Source organism: Scyliorhinus canicula, chromosome 1 (genome assembly GCF_902713615.1).
Source record: "Scyliorhinus canicula chromosome 1, sScyCan1.1, whole genome shotgun sequence".
In the NCBI taxonomy this organism is placed as follows: Eukaryota; Metazoa; Chordata; class Chondrichthyes; order Carcharhiniformes; family Scyliorhinidae; genus Scyliorhinus; species Scyliorhinus canicula.
The window spans coordinates 197,689,256-197,708,450 of NC_052146.1; the positions used below are offsets into that span (position 1 = coordinate 197,689,256).

A 19,195-nucleotide genomic window follows, 5' to 3' on the forward strand; every position below is an offset into this window, starting at 1 on the left:
TTCAACTCAAGAGCTACTGGCCTCCTCTCATCCTCACCCACAGAGGGAGGTCAGAGATCCACTATCAGTGTGGGACCCCAAGTCATAGGGGAGTGAAAATGGGAAGGGGATCACTGGAGTCACGAGTAGGGTGGGAGAGATGTGGCTTTCAGCTACCCCTCTCCCCCACCTTTCCTGATGCTGGGTCCACTGATGAATACATGTTAAAATGTTATTTTATAAGGTAGAGGAGAAAAATAACCACAGTTATCAACCACCTATTTCTGCTATCACGTGACATGGAAACAATTGATTTAGAAGCATTCAAGAGTTATCATATTTTGAAACACAATACTTGCTCATGCTAAACTAGGGAAAAAACTCAGAAAATTGAAAAATCGAGTCTCCTGATTGATTACGAAAGTGGGTGCCAGAAATGCTCTGTCAGAATGCCTGGAAAATGTCAATCTTACAACATCAAGTTAAGGCACTAAAACAACACTGGATATAACCCAAAGCATTGACTTTCATTAAACACCACAGAAAAGATGAACTACATATTTTCGACCAACACAAGGGCCAGAGAGAATCTCAAGAGCCAATTTTGATATCTACCAACACTACCCGTGTTAAACCAGCATGATCCAAAGGAAACTCTATTGCTCAACATCTGATCTGTCAGTTTCCTCTCCTGCACTCAAGAATGATCTGAAACTGGAAAGACGCTCCAATGACCGTAAATTTGCACTTTTTAGATACAAATTGATAACTGTAATTATCTACACATAAACAATGCAAATTTGCACATTTACCCGGAAAAGTAGTCCAGCCATATGCTCTGCAAAAATATCACGTTTGTGTGAATCCTGTTGCTGTTGCATAATTGTTTCAGTGATCCTGAGCAACACTCGCAAAAGTTGTTCCCTGTAAACAAAAATTTTAAAATATCCAATCATCCAGAAATATACCATGAGCATATCTAAATCAACAAATAGAAGATATTTTGCCGAATTTCTCACTCCTGATGGGAACGTAGATGTATTTGAGGATTGTATGACTTTCTCAACATGAATTAAAAGGATGAGCGCGTATGCAGTGAGAAAATGAATTTCCAATATGCAAGAGTGGGCAAGGTTTTCCATTAGGTGTTGGTAGTCATAAATTGTTCTCTATTATAGCACTGTGCAAAGTAATAATTTTCCAAAATCAACTGCCGGAACTGCAATAAATGTTAGGGGAAGAAAACAAAACAGGCAGTGTAATCTCGTGCTTCTGTTCCAAGGAGCTCAACCTGACGTCTAACCATCTGCCGACATTCTAACACTGCAGTGGGAAAATTAAGGAAGACAATTCCCATTAAAAAGATATCATTGCATCTTCAGTGTGGCAGAGGAATCATATTTCAAAATATTGTCAGAACGGCAGCACTGTGGCACAGTAGTTAGCATTGCTGCCTCACGACGCCAAGGTCCCAGGTTCGATCCCGGCTCTGGATCACTGTCCGTGTGGAGTTTGCACATTCTCCCCATGTTTGCGTGGGTTTCGCCCCCACAACCCAAAAGATGTGCAGGGTAGGTGGATTGGCCACGCTAAATTGCCCCGTAATTGGAAATAATTAATTGGGTACTCTAAATTTATTTTTTAAAATATTGTCAGGAGGACACGGTAAACATACCACCAAATTAATGTTGGCTACAAATAGTTAGAAGAAAATGGGAAAAATAAATTTAAAATAAAGAAAATCCGCAAAATTCAAATGAATCAGCTTAAAATAAAGTATTTATATTGGCCATAAATACACGATAGAAATAAATGTCAGTCAATTACAATCTACATCAAATATCTGCTGCCACACATGAGGCAAGTGTGCACAGGTTTACACATTAAAAACTAAAGATATAAATGAACAATTTAGTGCAATAGTTCAGGTTGATGGTTAAACTCACCATGTCTTCTTGCTCATGGTTAATTCCATGATCATGTGCCGATAGATACTCAAGACCGCCTTGCACACATCAATCTGCTCTTCCAGAATCTTTGAGATATCAGTGCAGGGTTCCAACAGGAAGACATTTGCAGAATTTGTCAAAAATACCTTTTAAAATTATGTACAAATATTAATGTCAAAATTTATCAAGAGCATCGTTGAGCTCTGTCGTAAAAAATGCTCCTATCAACAATCATTATCAGAAGTTATTATTGCACGATATTTTGTGTAAAACCAAAATATTAATTGCACTCTCTCCCAAAGTCAGCTTTTATTTTTAGATCCATTTTATATGACCACGCATCCTGTTCCTTGAACATTTTAATCAATTGGAAACAAACAGCTCAAAAATTATTGGCCTCTTCAGCAGCTTTAATAAACAGGATCACAACACCAAAACAAAATACTGCAGATGCCACAAATGTGAAACAAAAACAAGAAATGCTATCGAAACATTCAGGGCATTGGACAGTGAATGTTTTATAGAGAAATAGAGTTAATGTTTCGGGTCAATAATCTTTCATCAGAACTGGAATATGCAAGTGATGAGCAGCTTTAAGTACGGAGTGGGGGAGCGAGAGTGTTTCCTGCACGTATCAAGGGCTGCCCAACTGGCTACACCTATTGAGACCATAGTACATAGCATAATATGTGAAAGCAACTCACTTAACACTGTAATGCTACACGATGGAGCCAGCGATCCTGAAACACCCCACAGCCATACTACAATCATAGATGTATTACCAGTTGCGAATTACAGAGACCATACATTTCAGTGTTGGGAGGGAATATTAGAGTAAGAATCATTTCCAGATAATACTTTCCAGCAACCAGTTTCAAAAATAAAACATCAGAGACCCAAAAGCAGACCAGCTATAGGGAGAGGGGGAATGAGCCAAAAAGTGTCACCCTGAACAAAAAAATCAGATTGACTCATAAAACTCGACCAAACACTCACCTGCAGTGTTGATTGAATACCAGCCTGAATATTTACATTTTCCTCTTCAAAAACACAGCCCCGAGTGATAGCATTTGTAAAAGAGTATGTTCTTCCCCAGCTGGATGTGCGCCGGTGCCTTGACTGTTGAGTGGTCTTTAAAGGCAAAACAAAAATGATTTTATGTAACATTAATGTTGAGATATGCAACCCTCCAAATAGAATAAACCTCTTTCTCAATTTTTGAACTAATCTACCAGCAATGACAATTAGCCAAAATGTCCAATGTTCCGGAGACCATCAGGTTGCCACTGCACCATGCAATGGACAGCAAATATGCATAGATGCATTGCACATGAATAAAACAATCCCCATAATGTCAAATCTGGAGATACGTCAGCATTGTGTAGCACGATAGTAAGATATTCTTCTGTAAATACTATTTTCCTTCCTTTTATTAAGTATCGACTTTGTTTTTATTTCTTATAAGATGTACATATATACACACGTGCATGTCAAAGACATGAAGGAAACACACAAACCAAACATACTAATCACACACACACACAAAATGACTCAACATGAACATTACATGCAGAAAAGCTGCATTTAGATCATTGCTTATTAAATCTCTTAACATTATAAAGTATTAATGTTCAAATACTTAGAATATTATTCAGAAAAAAATTAATGACCCTTTGTCCTTCCACAAACAAAATCTAATCTACCCATAATCTAATCTAATCCATGCACTTAGTTTCCTGAAAATGTATTCTATAAGTTTCTACCTACCATGCCGCCCTCTAAAAAAGATGACTAGGAGAGAACCAAAATCGTATTTAATTCATGCTCAAGATTATTCATTCTTAAAATGACATTTCCACAGATACAATGAACAAAAATAAATCCAAAATAGTTGATCCAAGATGTTTTGTGAAAGACGTACGCAGTAGATGTAAAATTTCCTTTCTTCTGTAAATGCCTTCAGAAGTTCACCCTAATTATTTTGTGCATAAAGATTGACAGATAAATCTCTTTGATACTTGAGATAATTATGCCTCTAATAAGGATTAAATGATGCGAATAGAAAAGAGAATAAAAACAAGAGAAATACCATTTTTTGGTATCCTATAAAATGACATCCTGTATACACAATTCATTAAAGTTCTGAGTAATATAATTAAAGAATGTTGGGTCAGAAGGCAGGCCGACTTGCAGTTACATGGTGCCGTTCACAACTGCAAAATGACCCAAAGCCCTTTCCAGCCAATTAATTAGGTTTGAAGTGCAGTCATTGACATAATGTGGGAAACAGCAGTCAATTTGCGCACAGCAAGCTCACACAAACAGCAATGTATAAATTAACAAATAATGTGTTTTTGTGATGCTGGTTGTGGGATAAATATTGGCCAGGACATCAGGAATAACTCCTTTGCTCTTCTTCAAAATAGCAACACTGAATCTTTTACATCTCCTTGAAAGTGGCTCTATGGCACAACAGATAGCGTGTTAGACTTCTGGGCAGCAAGGTAGCACTGTGGTTAGCACTGTTGCTTCACAGCACCAGAGTCCCAGGTTCAATTTCCGGCTTGGGTCACTGTCTGTGCGGAGTCTGCACATTCTCTCCGTGTCTGTGTGGGTTTCCTCCGGGTGCTCCGGTTTCCTCCCACAAGTTTCGAAAGACGTGCTGTTAGGTAATTTGGACATTCTGAATTCTCCCTGTGTACCCGTACCAGCCTCCCGGAACAGGCTCCGGAATGTGGCAACTGGGGGCTTTTCACAGTAACTTCTTTGCAGTGTTAATGTAAGCCTATTGTGACAATAAAAATTATTATTAAGGTTGGATGGGTATCAATTTCATATCATAAAATCATAGAATTTGTAGTGCAGAAGGAGGCCACTGGGCCCATCGGGTCTGCACCAGCACTTGGAAAGAGCACCCTACTTAAGTCCATTCCTTCACCCTATCCCCGTAACCCAGCAACCCCACTGAACCTTTTGGACATAAAGGGGCAATTTAGCGTATCCAATCCACCTAACCCGCACATCTTTGGACTGTGGGAGGAAACTGGAGCATCTGTAGGAAACCCACGCAGACACGGGAAGAAAGTGCAAACTCCACACAGTTACCCAAGGCCGGAATTGAACCCAGATCTCTGGAACTGTGAGGCAGCAGTGCTAACCACTGTGCCAACATGCCACCCGCCAATTTGCGCACAAATCTCAATCAAAAACAGCACTTCTGAAGGTGCAGTATTCCTTCAGAAATGCATACATAAGCTTCCCACAATAGGCTCTTCACAGATAGTAACGTTTCATCTGAAACATGCGAAAATAACAACTTCAAACTGAATATTTGGAGCGGAGATTGATTTCTCATAGGGTGTTGAGACCCCCCACCCCCCCACCCGATAGATGAATGGAGGGCCCTCCTTACACAGGAACGCCAAGTGCTCAAAGATGCCATCAAACTCAAAATGAAGCCGATGGTGAAAGCGGTGGTAGCCGAGGCGTGGACCCCTTCAAGAAGCACTGAAAAAAGACAGGAGTGGCATCTGGAGACACAGGAGGCAATGATCAGAGAGCTGGAGAAGGCCACGACCAACTAGAGCAACCAGATCACCTCATTGGGGACGGAGATGGCAAGGTTTGTGGTGACACAAGGGACGCTAAGGGGGAAGACCGAGGACCAAAAGAATCTGTCGCGCCGCCGAACCTCCACATTGTGGGCCTCCGGAGGGTACCAAGAGCAGGAACCCTACGGAGTGCATGGCACAGGTGCTGAGCAGACTTGTTGGAGGGGAAAGCTTCTCCAAGCCCCCAGAAGTGGATAAGCCTACAGGTGACTCCGACGAAAGCCCAAGGCCAGGGAGGAGCCACAGGCCACCATCGTGAAACTGCAACGGTACCAAGACCCGGAAAAGATCCTGAACTGAGCAAAACACACAGTCCTGTAAATGGGAAGGACACTCAATTTGTGTGTACCAGGAAATCGGGGCAGTCCTGGCCAAGCAGCAGGCGGAATTTAACACAGCTGTGGCGGTCCTTTATAAGAACAATGTGCGGTTGGGGATGCTTTACTCCACCAAACTCTGGGTAACTTTCAAGGGTCGGGAGTTCAACATCAACACACCGGCAGAAGCAGGCGCATTTGTGCACAAGCCCAGCTAGGAATACAACACCAGCTGTGAACCAGACCTTTAGTATCATCCGTTAAAAAAATTGACTATTTGCATGGGGCTGATCTGCCTCGCCTGGGAATGCCTGGCAGCAGTGGAGGGGGAGAGAACTCTAGATTTGGGGGGGGGGGGGGGGATAGGGCGGGGAACAGAGGGGCAACAGCTGGGGGGGGGGGGGGTGCAGTTCAGGGTTTGGGGGGATGGGTAGAAAGGGGAGAAGAATGGCTACGACAGACTCACATGGCAGCAACAGAAACAAGGCCACCCAAAACAGTAATTTGGGAAGGTCCCCAAACAAAGGGAAACGCCGGCGTGCGTGGACGCATCCACATGGCGTACACAATGATGGTGGCCATCTTGTTTGGCCCCTGGCCAAAGAGAAACCCCGGAGTATCAGGGGCACAGCCACAAGGTGAGTATGGTGATGATAGAATCTACCTTGTTAGTATATAAAAAGTGTAACGGAACATATGGCCCAAGATTTAAAATGGCTTCTTGAAATGGTTTGTTAAAATACCCACATTTCAAACAGGACAGTAAAAAATGCTGAATCGCATGAGAAACATCAAAATAAGGAAGCCAGACGAGACCAAGGACACATTTGGCTCAGTCAAAGTTTTTGGGCAATAATAAAGGTGTCAGAAAGGCTGGATGGGGAGCCACCAGCCTCTATGAAGTAATGGCGGAAGGAAGTTTGCCCCAAGGAATAGGCCGAACTGAAGGCTTTAACAGAAGCATGTCATGGGGCTAAAGATCAATCAGCAAACATCTGTACGGACTCCAGATTAGTTTAAACCCTCCCGAAGCGTACTAGAAAACCTCCCTCCCAGGATATTGGTGCCCCTCTGGTTCGGATGCAACCCATCCTGCTTGTACAGGTCCCACCTTCCCCAGAATGCGCTCCAATTATCCAAATACCTGAAGCCCTCCCTCCTACACCATTCCTGCAGCCACGTGTTCAACTGCATTCTCTCCCTATTCCTAGCCTCGCTATCACGTGGCACCGGCAACAAACCAGAGATGACAACTCTGTCTGTCCTGGCTTTGAACTTCCAGCCTAACTCCCTGAACTCGTTTATTACCTCCACACCCCTTTTCCTACCTACGTCATTGGTACCAATGTGCACTACGACTTCTGGCTGCTCACCCTCCCCCTTCAGGATCCTGAAGACACGATCCGAGACATCCCTGGCCCGGGCACCCGGGAGGCAACATACCTTCCGGGAGTCTCGCTCGTGACCACAGAATCTGCTATCTATTCCCCAAACCATTGAATCTCCTATTACAATTGCTTTTCTATTCCCCCCCATTCCCTTCTGAGTCCCAGAGCCAGACTCAGTGCCAGAGACCTGTCCGCTAGGGCCTTTCCCCGGTAGGTCATCACCCCCTAACAGCATCCAAAACGGTATACTTGTTTTGAAGGGGAACGGCCATAAGGGATCCCTGCAATGCCTGCCTGTTCGTTTTTTCCCCTGACTGTAACCCAGATACTCTTGTCCTGTACCTTGGGTGTGGGTACCTCCCTGTAACTCTTCTCTATAACCCCCTCTGCCTCCCGGATGATCTGAAGTTCATCCAGCTCCAGTTCCCTAACACGGTCTCCAAGGAGCTGGAGTTGGATGCACTTCCCGCAGGTATAGTCAGCGGGGACACCGGTGGTATCCCTCACCACCCACATCCCTACATTCCCTATTTCCCTGGCCGCTTCCCTCTTCCTCAGTTGCTGTGCCAGCATTCTGCTGGTTTCTCCCCGTGCTCGTAAATCGCACCCCTCGCCTTCCTAAGCTGCTCCACAGCCGTAATGGTGGACAACATCCCAGATTCAAGTCTGTATCCTTCGACGTTTCCTTAATAACTCTGCCCTCGGTGTCTGTGCGTATCTCCTATCTATCTGTATGATCTCCCTTACCAGTCAGTCCATTTCTGCCCTGTCCGTCCTGTCCCTATGTGCTCTGATCTAAATCATCTCCCCTCTTACCACTGCCTTCAGCACTTCCCAGAGCACCGCCGCTGAGACTTCTCCTGTGTCATTGACCTGCAGGTAGTTTTGCCTACATTTCCTCACCCTCTCACATACCGCCTCGTCCGCCAACAAACGACCTCCAGCCTCCACTGAGGGTGCTGAAAACTTTCCTTGCAGACGTACAGATCAACCCATTGCGGGGCATGGTCCGAAATAGCGATCGCCGAATATTCTATGTCCGTCACCCCCGCTAACAAATCCCTGCTCATGATGAAAAAAATCAATTTGGGAATACAGCTTATAGACATGTGAATAGAACGAAAACTCCCTCCCCGTCGGCCGACTAGCCCTCCATGGATCACCCCCCCCCCCACACACAATTTGCTCCATAACCCCCTCAGTTCTTTCGCCATTGCCTGCATCTTACCCGTTCTTGAACACGATCGGTTTCGGCCGGGGTCAAGGACTATGTTAAAATCACCTCCCATAATCAGCCTGTGCGAGTCCAGGTCAGGTATCTTCCCCAGCAGTCTCTTTGGAAAGTCCACATCGTCCCAATTTGGGGCATATACATTGACCAAAACTACCCTCATCCCCTCGAGCTTGCCATTCACCATGACAAATCTGCCTCCCCCATCCGAGATTGTGCTACCCGCCTCAAATTGCACCCGCTTGTTGACCAAAATCACGACCCCCCCCCCTCGTTTTAGTGTCCAGCCCCGAGTGGAAGACCTGGCTAATCCAGCCCGTCTTCAATCTGACCTGGTCCACGACTTTCAGATGAGTCTCCTGAAGCATTATTACATCCGCTTCAGCGCCCTCAGATGCGCGAACACACACGCCTTCTTTATCGGCCCATTTAACCCTCTAACGTTACAGGTGATCAGCACGGTTGAGGGGCACCGTGCTTTCCCCCCCCCCCCGGATCAGCCATCCCCTTTCTTGGGGCCGCCCCCAGACCCGCCTCCTGGCAGCCCCCAACTCCGATCTCCTCCATGATCCCGCACCTAAGTCCCTCCCTCGTCAGCAGAACAACTACCCCCCTCCTCCCCCAGCAATAACACCCTGTAACCTAACCCCTGCCATAAACTAACTAAATACACACCCCCCACCTGGCTTCTGTAGATCAGCTCGCCCAGCTAGCCTGGTGACTCTTGACTCCGGCGCCAACAAATCTCCCACCTATTGTTCCCTCTGACCAACTCCCCCCCAGCCCATCAACACAACTTCCCTAAACCAGCCATCCTTGAGCAATTGCTCTTGAAAGAAACAAACAAAACAAGAAACAAAGAGAACCCCAAGTAAAACAGAATAAGTAATGGGCACTTCCAACCCCCCCACCCCCCCGATTCGAACCCAAAAGGCCCCCAGCACCACATACCTTAACCTCCGTCTTTTATCCCAACAAAAACTCAAGTACAGGAGGGAAACAGAAAAACTAGGAAGAAAAAAAGAAAGAAAAACACATAGCACCAGAAAAATGTGTAGACATCGCTGAGTGTCTTATTAACCCAAGTCCAAAAAGTCCTCAGTTCAGCACCAGACCTTCTCTCTTGGCGAAGTCCATCGCATCCTCAAGCTGCTCAAAGTAATGGTGCCTTGTGTGACCCACAGGCGCGCCGGGTACAGCAGCCCAAACTTCACCTGCTTCTTAAACAGAATCTCTTAGATTTGCCTGTAGCCTGCCCTTCTTCTGGCCACCTCCACGCTCAGGTCCTGGTAGATGTGTAAGACACTTTTATTCCAATGGCAGCTCCGCGTGTGCTTGGCCCACTGTAGCACCCACTCCTTGTCCAGGAACCTGTGAAACCAGACCACCGTCGCTTGCGGCTGCCTCGCCAGAGCCCTGTGCGCCCTGTCCACCTCCACCGGGCGAGGGAAGACATCATCTCCCAGCAGCTTCTGGAACATGCCCGCCACATACGGTGCGCCATCCTCTCCCTCAGCCCCCTCCGGGAGACCACCATTCTAAGATTCTGCCGACGAGACCTATTTTCCAGGTCCTCCACCTTTTCCAGGAGCCTTTTTTGCTGGTCCTTCAACCTCTCCACCACCGCTTGGTGATCCTCCTACTCCTCCAGCACCTTTTCCAGCTTCTGGATCGTACGATCCTGGGCATCCAGCCTATGCTCCAGGCGCTCAATAGATTTCTGAATCAGGTCTAAACTGTCCCGCTTCGAAGCGGTAACGCCCTCTTGGATGACCTTCAACAGATGCTCCGTTGTTGGCTGAGCTGTCTGCACCGGGGTCCGAACATCGGCCATATTGTCCTCAGCAGCAGCTTCTACACTGCCCTTGTTTGCCCACTTCTTCAGCTGTTTGTGATTCTTTCTGCTTCTCAATTCCATACACCTATGTCTGGAGTCAGTGCCTGAGTGCCTTTGCCTTCCGAACTAGCACTCAAAAGTACAAAAAAGTCGGGGGAAAAGGTCCAAAGGTCCGACCGGATCGAGAGCCACTAAATGTGCGACTTACTCCTCCATAGCCGCCACCGGAAGTCACACGTAAGGTATATTAACCAAAGTACAGATCTAACAGGTGGCCGTGGTCATATTTGATGGCCCCCAAAGGGACACCCCAGAGTTCAGGGGCGCAACCACAAAGTAAGTATGGTTGACCATGCCGGAGGGTGGGGGGGGGGGAACAGAACCACCCCCTCCCCACACATCATAATAGTCATGTGGAACGTCAGGGGACTTAGTGGCCTAATTAAAAGATCCAGAGTCTTTGCCCATCTAAAAAGTCTGAAAGCCAACATAGTCTTCCTCCAGGATTCCCACTTGAGGGAGAAAGTCTGACAACGGGTAAGAAAAATCTGGTTGGGACAGACTTAACATTCGTGCTACGGAACAAGGGCGAGGGGGTGGCCATACTGCCCATTAAGAAGATAGCATTTACAGCGACAAGGATGGTTATGGACCAAGGGGGTCATTGTTAGTGGTGTCCTGGAAGGGGCACTTGTGGTCCTTGTAAATGTGCACGCTCCCAACTGCGACGAGGCGGAATTCATACAAAACCATGGCGGAAACCCGGACATCAACACATCATAGGGCAGGGGTGCGGGTACTTTATCTGCTTACAGGACCCATGGACAGACAGATCAAATCCCAAGTCGAGGAAATAAAATCTAATATGGCAATGGAATTGAAGGTGTTCATGAAACAGATGGGGGAAGTAAATCCAAGGAGGGTCACACTCCCAGGGGAGGAGGAGTTCTCCTTTTTTTTTAAGTAATCTTTATTATAAGACCATAAGACACAAGAGCAGAATTAGGCCACTCGGCCCATCGAGTCTGCTCCGCCATTCAATCATGGCTGATATTATTCTCATCCCCATTCTCATGCCTTCTCCCCATAACCCCTGATCCCCTTATTAATCAAAAACCTATCTATCTCTGTCTTAAAGATACTCAGTGATTTGGCCTCCACAGCCTTCTGCAGCAAAGAGTTCCACAGATTCACCATCCTCTGGCTGGTCTTGTATTTTAGTCCTCTTGACATGAACGCTAACATTGTATTTGCCTTCCTGACTGCCGACTGAACCTGCACTTTAATCTAAAGAGAATCATGAGCAAGGACTCCCAAGTCCCTTTGTGCTTCTGATTTCCTAAGCATTTCCCCACTTAGAAAATAGTATAAGTATCCATTCCTCCTTCCAAAGTGCATAACCTCACACTTTTCCACATTGTATTTAATTTGCCACTTCATTGCCCATTCTCCTAGCCTATCCAAATCCTTCTGCAGCCCTCCTGCTTCCTCAATACTACCTATCCCTTTACAGATCTTTGTATCATCTGCACCTTGGCAACAGTGCCCTAGTTCCTTCTTCCAGATCATTAATGTATATTGTGAATAGTTGTGGTATCAGCACAGACCCCTGAGGCACACCACTAGTCACCGGCTGCCATCCTGAAAAAGACTCCTTTATCCCCACTCTCTGCCTTCTGCCAGTCAGTCAATCTTCTATCCATGCCAGGATCGTACCCTTAACACCATGGGTTCTTAACTTATTTAACAATCTCTTATGCGGCACCTTATCAAAGGCCTTCTGGAAATCTAAATCGATCACATCCACTGGTTCTCCTTTGTCTACCTTCTGTTACCTCCTCAAAAAACTCTAACAGATTTGTCAGACATGACCTCCCTTTGACAAAGCCATGCTGACTCAGTCCTATTTTATCATGTTCTTCCAAGTACACCACGACCTGATCTTTAATAACGGACTCTAAAATCTTACCAATGACCAAAATCAGGCTAACCGGCCTATAATTTCCCGTCTTCTTCCTCCATCCCTTCTTAAACAGCGGTGTTACGTTAGCCACTTTCCAGTCCTCTGGGACCCTTCCTGCTCCCAGTGATTCCTGAAAGATCACCACCAATGCCTCCACAATCTTCTCAGCTATCTCTTATAGGACCCTGGGGTGTAGTCCATCCGATCCAGCTGACATATCCACCTTCAGATCTTTCAGTTTGCCCAGAACCTTCTCCTAAGTGATGGCCACTGCACTCACCTCTGCCCACTGATTCTCCTGGAGCTCTGGCATCCCACTGGTGTCTTCCACAGTGAAGACTGATACAAACTAACTATTCAGTTCGTCTGCCATTACTTCTCCAGCCACGTTTTCCAGTGGTCCAATGTATATTTTTGCCTCTCTCTTACGTTTTATATATTGAAAGAAACTCTTCCTATCTTCTTTTATATTCCTAGCTAGCTTGCACTCATATTTTGTCTTCTCTCCCCTTATTGCTTTTTTAGTTGTCCTTGGCTCGCTTTCAAAGGCTTCCCAATTCTCTGGCTTCCCACTCATACTTGCCACTTTGTATGCTTTCTCTTTTGCTTTTAAACTGTCCTTGACATCCCTCGTCAATCATGGATGCCTTGTCTTGCCCTGAGCATGTTTCGTCCTCCTTGGGATGAATTTCTGGTGTGGCTCCTGAATAACCCCCAAAAACTCCTGCCATTGCTGTTCCACTTTCTTCCCTGCTGGGCTCCTTTTCCAATCAACTCTGGCCAGCTCCTCCCTCAAATCTTTGTAGTTACACTTATTTAATTGTAATACCGTTACACCTGACTCCAACATCTCCCTCTCAAACTACAGGGTAAATTCTATCATATTGTGGTCACTGCTCCCTAAGGGTTCCTTCCCCTTAAGATCCCTAATCAAGTCTGCATCATTACACATCACCAAATCCAGAATTGCTTGTTCCCTAGTGGACTCTTGCCACAAGCTGCTCCAAAAAACCATCTCTTAAAAATTCCACAAATTCCTTTTCTTCGGATCCACTACCAACCTGACTTTTCCAGTCCATCTGCATATTGAAGCCCCCCAGGTTATTGTAATATTGCCATTTTTACATGCTTTCTCCATCTCCTGATTTATTTTTTGTCCCAATCCTGATTACTGCTAGGGGGCCTATACGTAACTCCCATCAGGGTCTTTTTACCTTTGCGGTTCCTCAACTCTACCCACAGAGATTCTATGCCTTCTGATTCTATATCGCTCCTTGCTATCGATTTAACTTCATTCCTTACTAACAATGCAACCCGCCCCCTTTGCCCATCTGCCTGTCCTTTCAATAGGACACATATCCTTGTATATTTAGATCCCAGCCCTGATCCCCTTTCAGCCACGTCTCTGTGATGCCCACAACATCGTACCGGCCAATTTCAATGTGCGCAACAAGCTCATTTACCTTGTTTCGTATAATGCGTGCATTAAGGTACAATGCCCTCAGTCCTGCATTGACCACCTCCCTTCTCACACTTGTCACCGTTTTTGCTCTGCCTGAGGGTGATGTTGTTCGCTTATTTTTGTTCTCTATTTCCCCTACAGTTATGACACCTTCTAAGCTAACTCTCTGATTTCCAACCCCCTGCCAGACAAGTTTAAATCCTCCCGAGTGACACGAGCAAACCTCTCAGCCCGGATATTGGTGTCCCTCGAGTTTAGATGCAACCCGTCCTTCTTGTACAGGTCGCACCTGCCCCAGAAGAGGTCCCAATGGTCCAGAAATCTGAAACCCTCCCTCCTACACCACTGGTTTAGCCACGTGTTTGGCTGCACTACCCTCCTATTTCTAGCCTCACTGGCACGTGGCACAGGGAATAATCCTGAGATTACAACCCGAGAGGTCCTGCTTCTCAGCTTACTGCCTAACTCCCTGAACGCCTCTGGAGAACCTCATCACTCTTTCTGCCTATGTTGTCAGCATCTATGTGTACTACAACCTCTGGCTGTTCACCCTCCCCCTTCAGGATGGGGCCTCACGGTAGCATGGTGGTTAGCATCAATGCTTCACAGCTCCAGGGTCAATTCCGGCTTGGGTCACTGTCTGTGTGGAGTCTGCACGTCCTCCCTGTGTGTGCGTGGGTTTCCTCCGGGTGCTCCGGTTTCCTCCCACAGTCCAAAGATGTGCGGGTTAGGTGGATTGGCCATGCTAAATTGCCCGTAGTGTAAGGTTAATGGGGGGATTGTTGGGTTACGGGTATACAGGTTACGTGGGTTTGAGTAGGGTGATCATTGCTCGGCACAACATCGAGGGCCGAAGGGCCTGTTCTGTGCTGTACTGTTCTATGTTCTATGTTCTATGTCCTGTGTTCGTTCAGAGACATCTTTGACCCTGGCACCCGGGAGGCAAGACACCATCCTGGAGTCTCTTTCATTTCCACAGAAGTGTTTATCTGTGCCCCTTACTACAGAGTCCCCTTTAACTATCACTCTCCTGCACTTTGCCCTCCCCTGCTGAGCAACAGAGTCAGTTGTGGTGCCACTGTTCTGGCTGCTGTTGTTATCTCCTGATAGGCTATTCCCCCCCCCCCCCCCCCCAACAGTATCTAAAACAGTACACCTGTTAGAGAGGGGGACAGCCACAAGGGACGCCTGCACTGACTGCGTGCCCTTTCAAGTGGGCACCCATCTGTCTGCCTCCACCTTGGGTGTGACCACATCTCCAAAACTCCTATCTATAACGCTTTCCTCCACCTGCATGCTCCTAAGTGCATCCAACTGCTGCTCCAACTGAACCACGCGGTCTGTGAGGAGCTGCCATTGGTTACACTTCCTGCCGACTTACTCGACCGGAACGCTTGAAGTATCACGGATCAGCCACATCTCACAATTGGCGCTCTGCACCCCCCAGACTGACATTTATGCACTAGTTAATGAATTCAAAATAAAAACTTAAATTGTTATTCGATTCAGTTACAATTAACTATATGGCCCTGGCGCTAGATTTTTATTGTAAAATTAAATGCTAAATACTAATCACTGCCCTCTGGTTTAGTTACTCCTCTATCTAGATAATCAATTAGATTTAGTTAGTTTTTCCAATGTTACTTTTTTCCCAAATTTAACAGATTCCCTACCAGCCAATCAGGTCACAGCTTTACTGTGATGTCACTTCATTACACCACCCCCCCCCCACCAATTTGAAAAGATTTAAAATCACTTACCTATCCAGGATGCTCTCTGGATCTCTCCCGGCAGATTAACAGTTACAAGCCCGAAGAAAGAAATCAAAATGATTGTGAAAAAGCACCTCCTCCCACTCTGCACTGAATTACCTCCCTGCTCCAAATTACCAAGTTTCAACCCCACTCATAGAATTATGTAAATTATAGAATTTACAGTGCAGAAGGAGACCATTCGGCCCATCGAGTCTGCATCGGCCCTTACAAAGAGCACCCTAGTCAAGCCCACATCTCTACCCTATCCCCGTAACCCAGTAACCGCCATTTAACCTTTTTGGACAAGGGCAATTTAGCATGGCCAATCCACCTAACCCCGAACCCGACATCTTTGGACTGGCAGGAAACCCTAGCACCCGGAGAAAACCCACACAGACACAGGGAGAACGTGCAGACTCCGCCGGGAATCTAACCTGGAACCAGCCCCACCGAATAACTACTCAACAACCCCAGTGGTGATAGCAACACTCCAGTCGTGGAGCCAACTGAGACAGCACTTCGGGCTAATCAAAATGTCTGTTAAAGCCCATCTGCATCAATCACAGGTTCACGCCCGCGACAATGGGCTTCACCTCCAAAAGCAGAGAGAGGACAGAGGGTGATGCTGACAGTTAGAGACTTCTACACTGACAACAGACTAACAAACACTCGGAGAGCTAACGGAGAAGTTCCAGTTGACAGTGGGGAATGAACTAAGATACATGCAGGTCAAAAACATCTTACGTAGGGAAACGGGGATATACCCATGACACCGCAACAGTCGCTACTAAAATATCTACTGGACAGGGACATGTTAGGGAAGAGGAACAGCGGCGATATGTTTTGGCAACTACTGGGGAGGGCTAAAACAAAGCTGGACAAAACATGAAAAAGTGGGAGGTCTTCGGGTTTGAAATAGGGTGGGGACTCTGGAACGAAGCACTGCATAGGGTCAACTTCATCTCCACTTGCGCAAGGCTAGGCCTAATGCAGCTGACAGTGATACACAGAGCTCATTTAGCCAGAACCCGAAAGAGCAAGTTCTTCCCGGAGATGGAGGACAAATGCGAATGGTGCCAAGGAGGCCCAGCCAACCACAACCACATGTTTTATTCTTGCCCCAGACTTGTTGGGTTTTGCACAGTAAGAAGTCTTACAACACCACGTTAAAGTCCAACATGTTCGTTTCAAACACTAGCTTTCGGAGCACTGCTCCTTCCTCAGGTGAATGAAGAGGTATGTTCCAGAAACATATATATAGACAAATTCAAAGATGCCAGACAATGCTTAGAATGCGAGCATTTGCAGGTAATTCAGTCTTTACAGATCCAGAGATAGGGGTAACCCCAGGTTAAAGAGGTGTGAATTGTCTCAAGCAGGACAGTTAGTAGGATTTCGCTAGCCCAGGCCAGATGGTGGGGGATGAATGTAATGCAACATGAATCCCAGGTCCTGATTGAGGGCGCACTCATGTGTGCGGAACTTGGTTATAAGTTTCTGCTCGGCGATTCTGCGTTGGCGCACGTCCTGAAGGCCGCCTTGGAGAACGCTTACCCGGAGATCAGAGACTGAATGCCCTTGACTGCTGAAGTGTTCCCTGACTGGGAGGGAACATTCCTGCCTGGTGATTGTCGCGCAATGTCCGTTCATTTGTTGTCGCAGCATCTGCATGGTCTCGCCAATGTACCATGCTTCGGGACATCCATTCCTGCAGCGTATGAGGTAGGCAACGTTGGCCGAGTCGCACGAGTATGTACCACGTACCTGGTGGGTGGTGTTCTCACGTGTAATGGTGGTATCCATGTCTATGATCTGGCACGTCTTGCAGAGATTACCATGGCAGGGTTGTGTTGTAAGACTTCTTACTGTCCCCAGTCCAACGCCAGCATCTCCACATGTTGGGTTTTGGACAGCCTTCTTTGAGGCAATGTCCAAGGTGATGGGGATGAGGGTGGAGTCTTGCCCAAGAGTAGCTGTCTTCAGAGTATCAGGAAAGCTAGATCTCTTCATGGGGTGGAGGGCCGACACCCTTGCCTTTGCTTCACTAATCGCCTGCCGGAGAACCCTGCTCGGCTGGCGGTCAGCAGCACCACCCAAAGCTGCAGACTGGCTGTTCGACCTGTCGGAAATTCTCCAGATGGAGAAAATCAAATTCGCCATCCGGAAGTCAAAAGGCTTCCACAAAACATGGGGCCATTCGCCCAGCTGTTCCAAGACCTATTTGCAGCCAGTAGGTAGTAAACCGGAGGGAACTGAAATCCACGCCACAATAACATATGCCAATGAAAGGAGTAGGGGGGAGGGTGGGAAGTGAACAGTGAAACATCGAACCCAAGCATCAGCAAGCAAACAACAAAATATACGGCGTCACGCCAATCACACAGAAAACAGGAGCGGAAGAGAAAAGAGGGCTCGCTGGACGACAGAAAGGTGGGTGTGGGGGGGGGGGGGGGGGTGAAGGAAGAGAGGGAAGAGGAAGAGAGGGGGGGGGGGGGGAGAGAGAAAGAGAGAGAGAGAGAGAGAGAAGAGAGCGCGCGAGAGAGGAGTGGCGGACCCAGTTCGATAATAAATACCTGTGAGACATCGCAAAACAAGAAGCTGCAACCAATGTAAATAGCTAAACACAACCGATGTACATACAATTCTTCCTTATCTTTTTCTTCTTTACTGTTTTATTATTTTACTTTGAAGTATTATTAGTCTATTATTTCACTCCTGTTATTTTCCAATGTATGTTCACAATTGCCTTGGTCTTGTACAGCTTAAAAATCCTCAATAAAAACAACTGGAAAAAAAAAAGAAAAATGTAAACGATGCAAGGGAGGTCCGGCCAATCACACCCACATAGTCTGGGCTTGCCCCAGGCTTGTCGGGTACTGGATGTCATTTTTTGAGGTGATGTCCCGGGCTGTGGGAGTGAAGGTGGAGGCATGCCCAAAAGTGGCGGTCTTAGAGGTTTCAGGTCAGCCAGAACCCTGAAACCAAAGAAGGAGGGGAGTCGATGCCCTAGCCCAGTTTTTTTCAAACTTTTTTTTCCCCAGGATCCACTTTTACCAACTGGCCGACCTTCACTGCCCACGCCAGTCGACCTTCATGACACACCATTATTGCTTACTTTTAATGCGACAGGTGAGCCTGCTTTGACCTCATAATCTCACTTGCTTTGTCAATGTTACATTTCTGCTAAGGACCTCAGCTGATGATTTAAGTTCTCGTTGCACCCTTTGAAAAAGATCAAGCTTGTTCCCGAACTTGCCATGCTTAGTCTTCAAATACTTTTGAAGATTTGAGGGTTTTAAACTTGCCAGTACTTCCTTACATATAACACACATGGGCTTTGCATCCTGACTTGTATTGGCAAAATTAACAATGCCATACCTCAAGAAATCATCTGCCCGCTGCTTTGTTCCCGATTTCAGTTATTTCTTAATGAGTGGTTCACCAGAGGGCCTGGAACTATGGGGACACAGCACTGCTTTGCCCTGCCGTTAACTCTCCGAAGAAGCCCTCTCCTGCAGATTCAATTGTGAGGTACTGGCCTGTGTCTCTGGCCCACTCTTCCTTATTACAAAATGATCCATCTTCAATTCTTCACACTATCCTGTTGCTTGCTTGCTTGCTGGCAGCTACAAAATGGAGGAATCTCTCCTCCATGATTTAACGCCCAAAGCACGGACCTGCAGGGCGCATGACATCTGTGTGCA

General features: G+C 46.6%; 1 protein-coding gene across 1 annotated transcript in view; it reads right to left on the minus strand.

The window, feature by feature from the left end:
- ralgapa2 (Ral GTPase activating protein catalytic subunit alpha 2) overlaps positions 1-19,195 on the minus strand; it is a 730,448-nt gene that overhangs the window by 536,304 nt on the left and 174,949 nt on the right. The window contains 3 exon segments of the mRNA XM_038805980.1: positions 792-903; positions 1,926-2,074; positions 2,925-3,059. Of these exon segments, the coding sequence (XP_038661908.1) occupies positions 792-903; positions 1,926-2,074; positions 2,925-3,059 (396 nt within the window).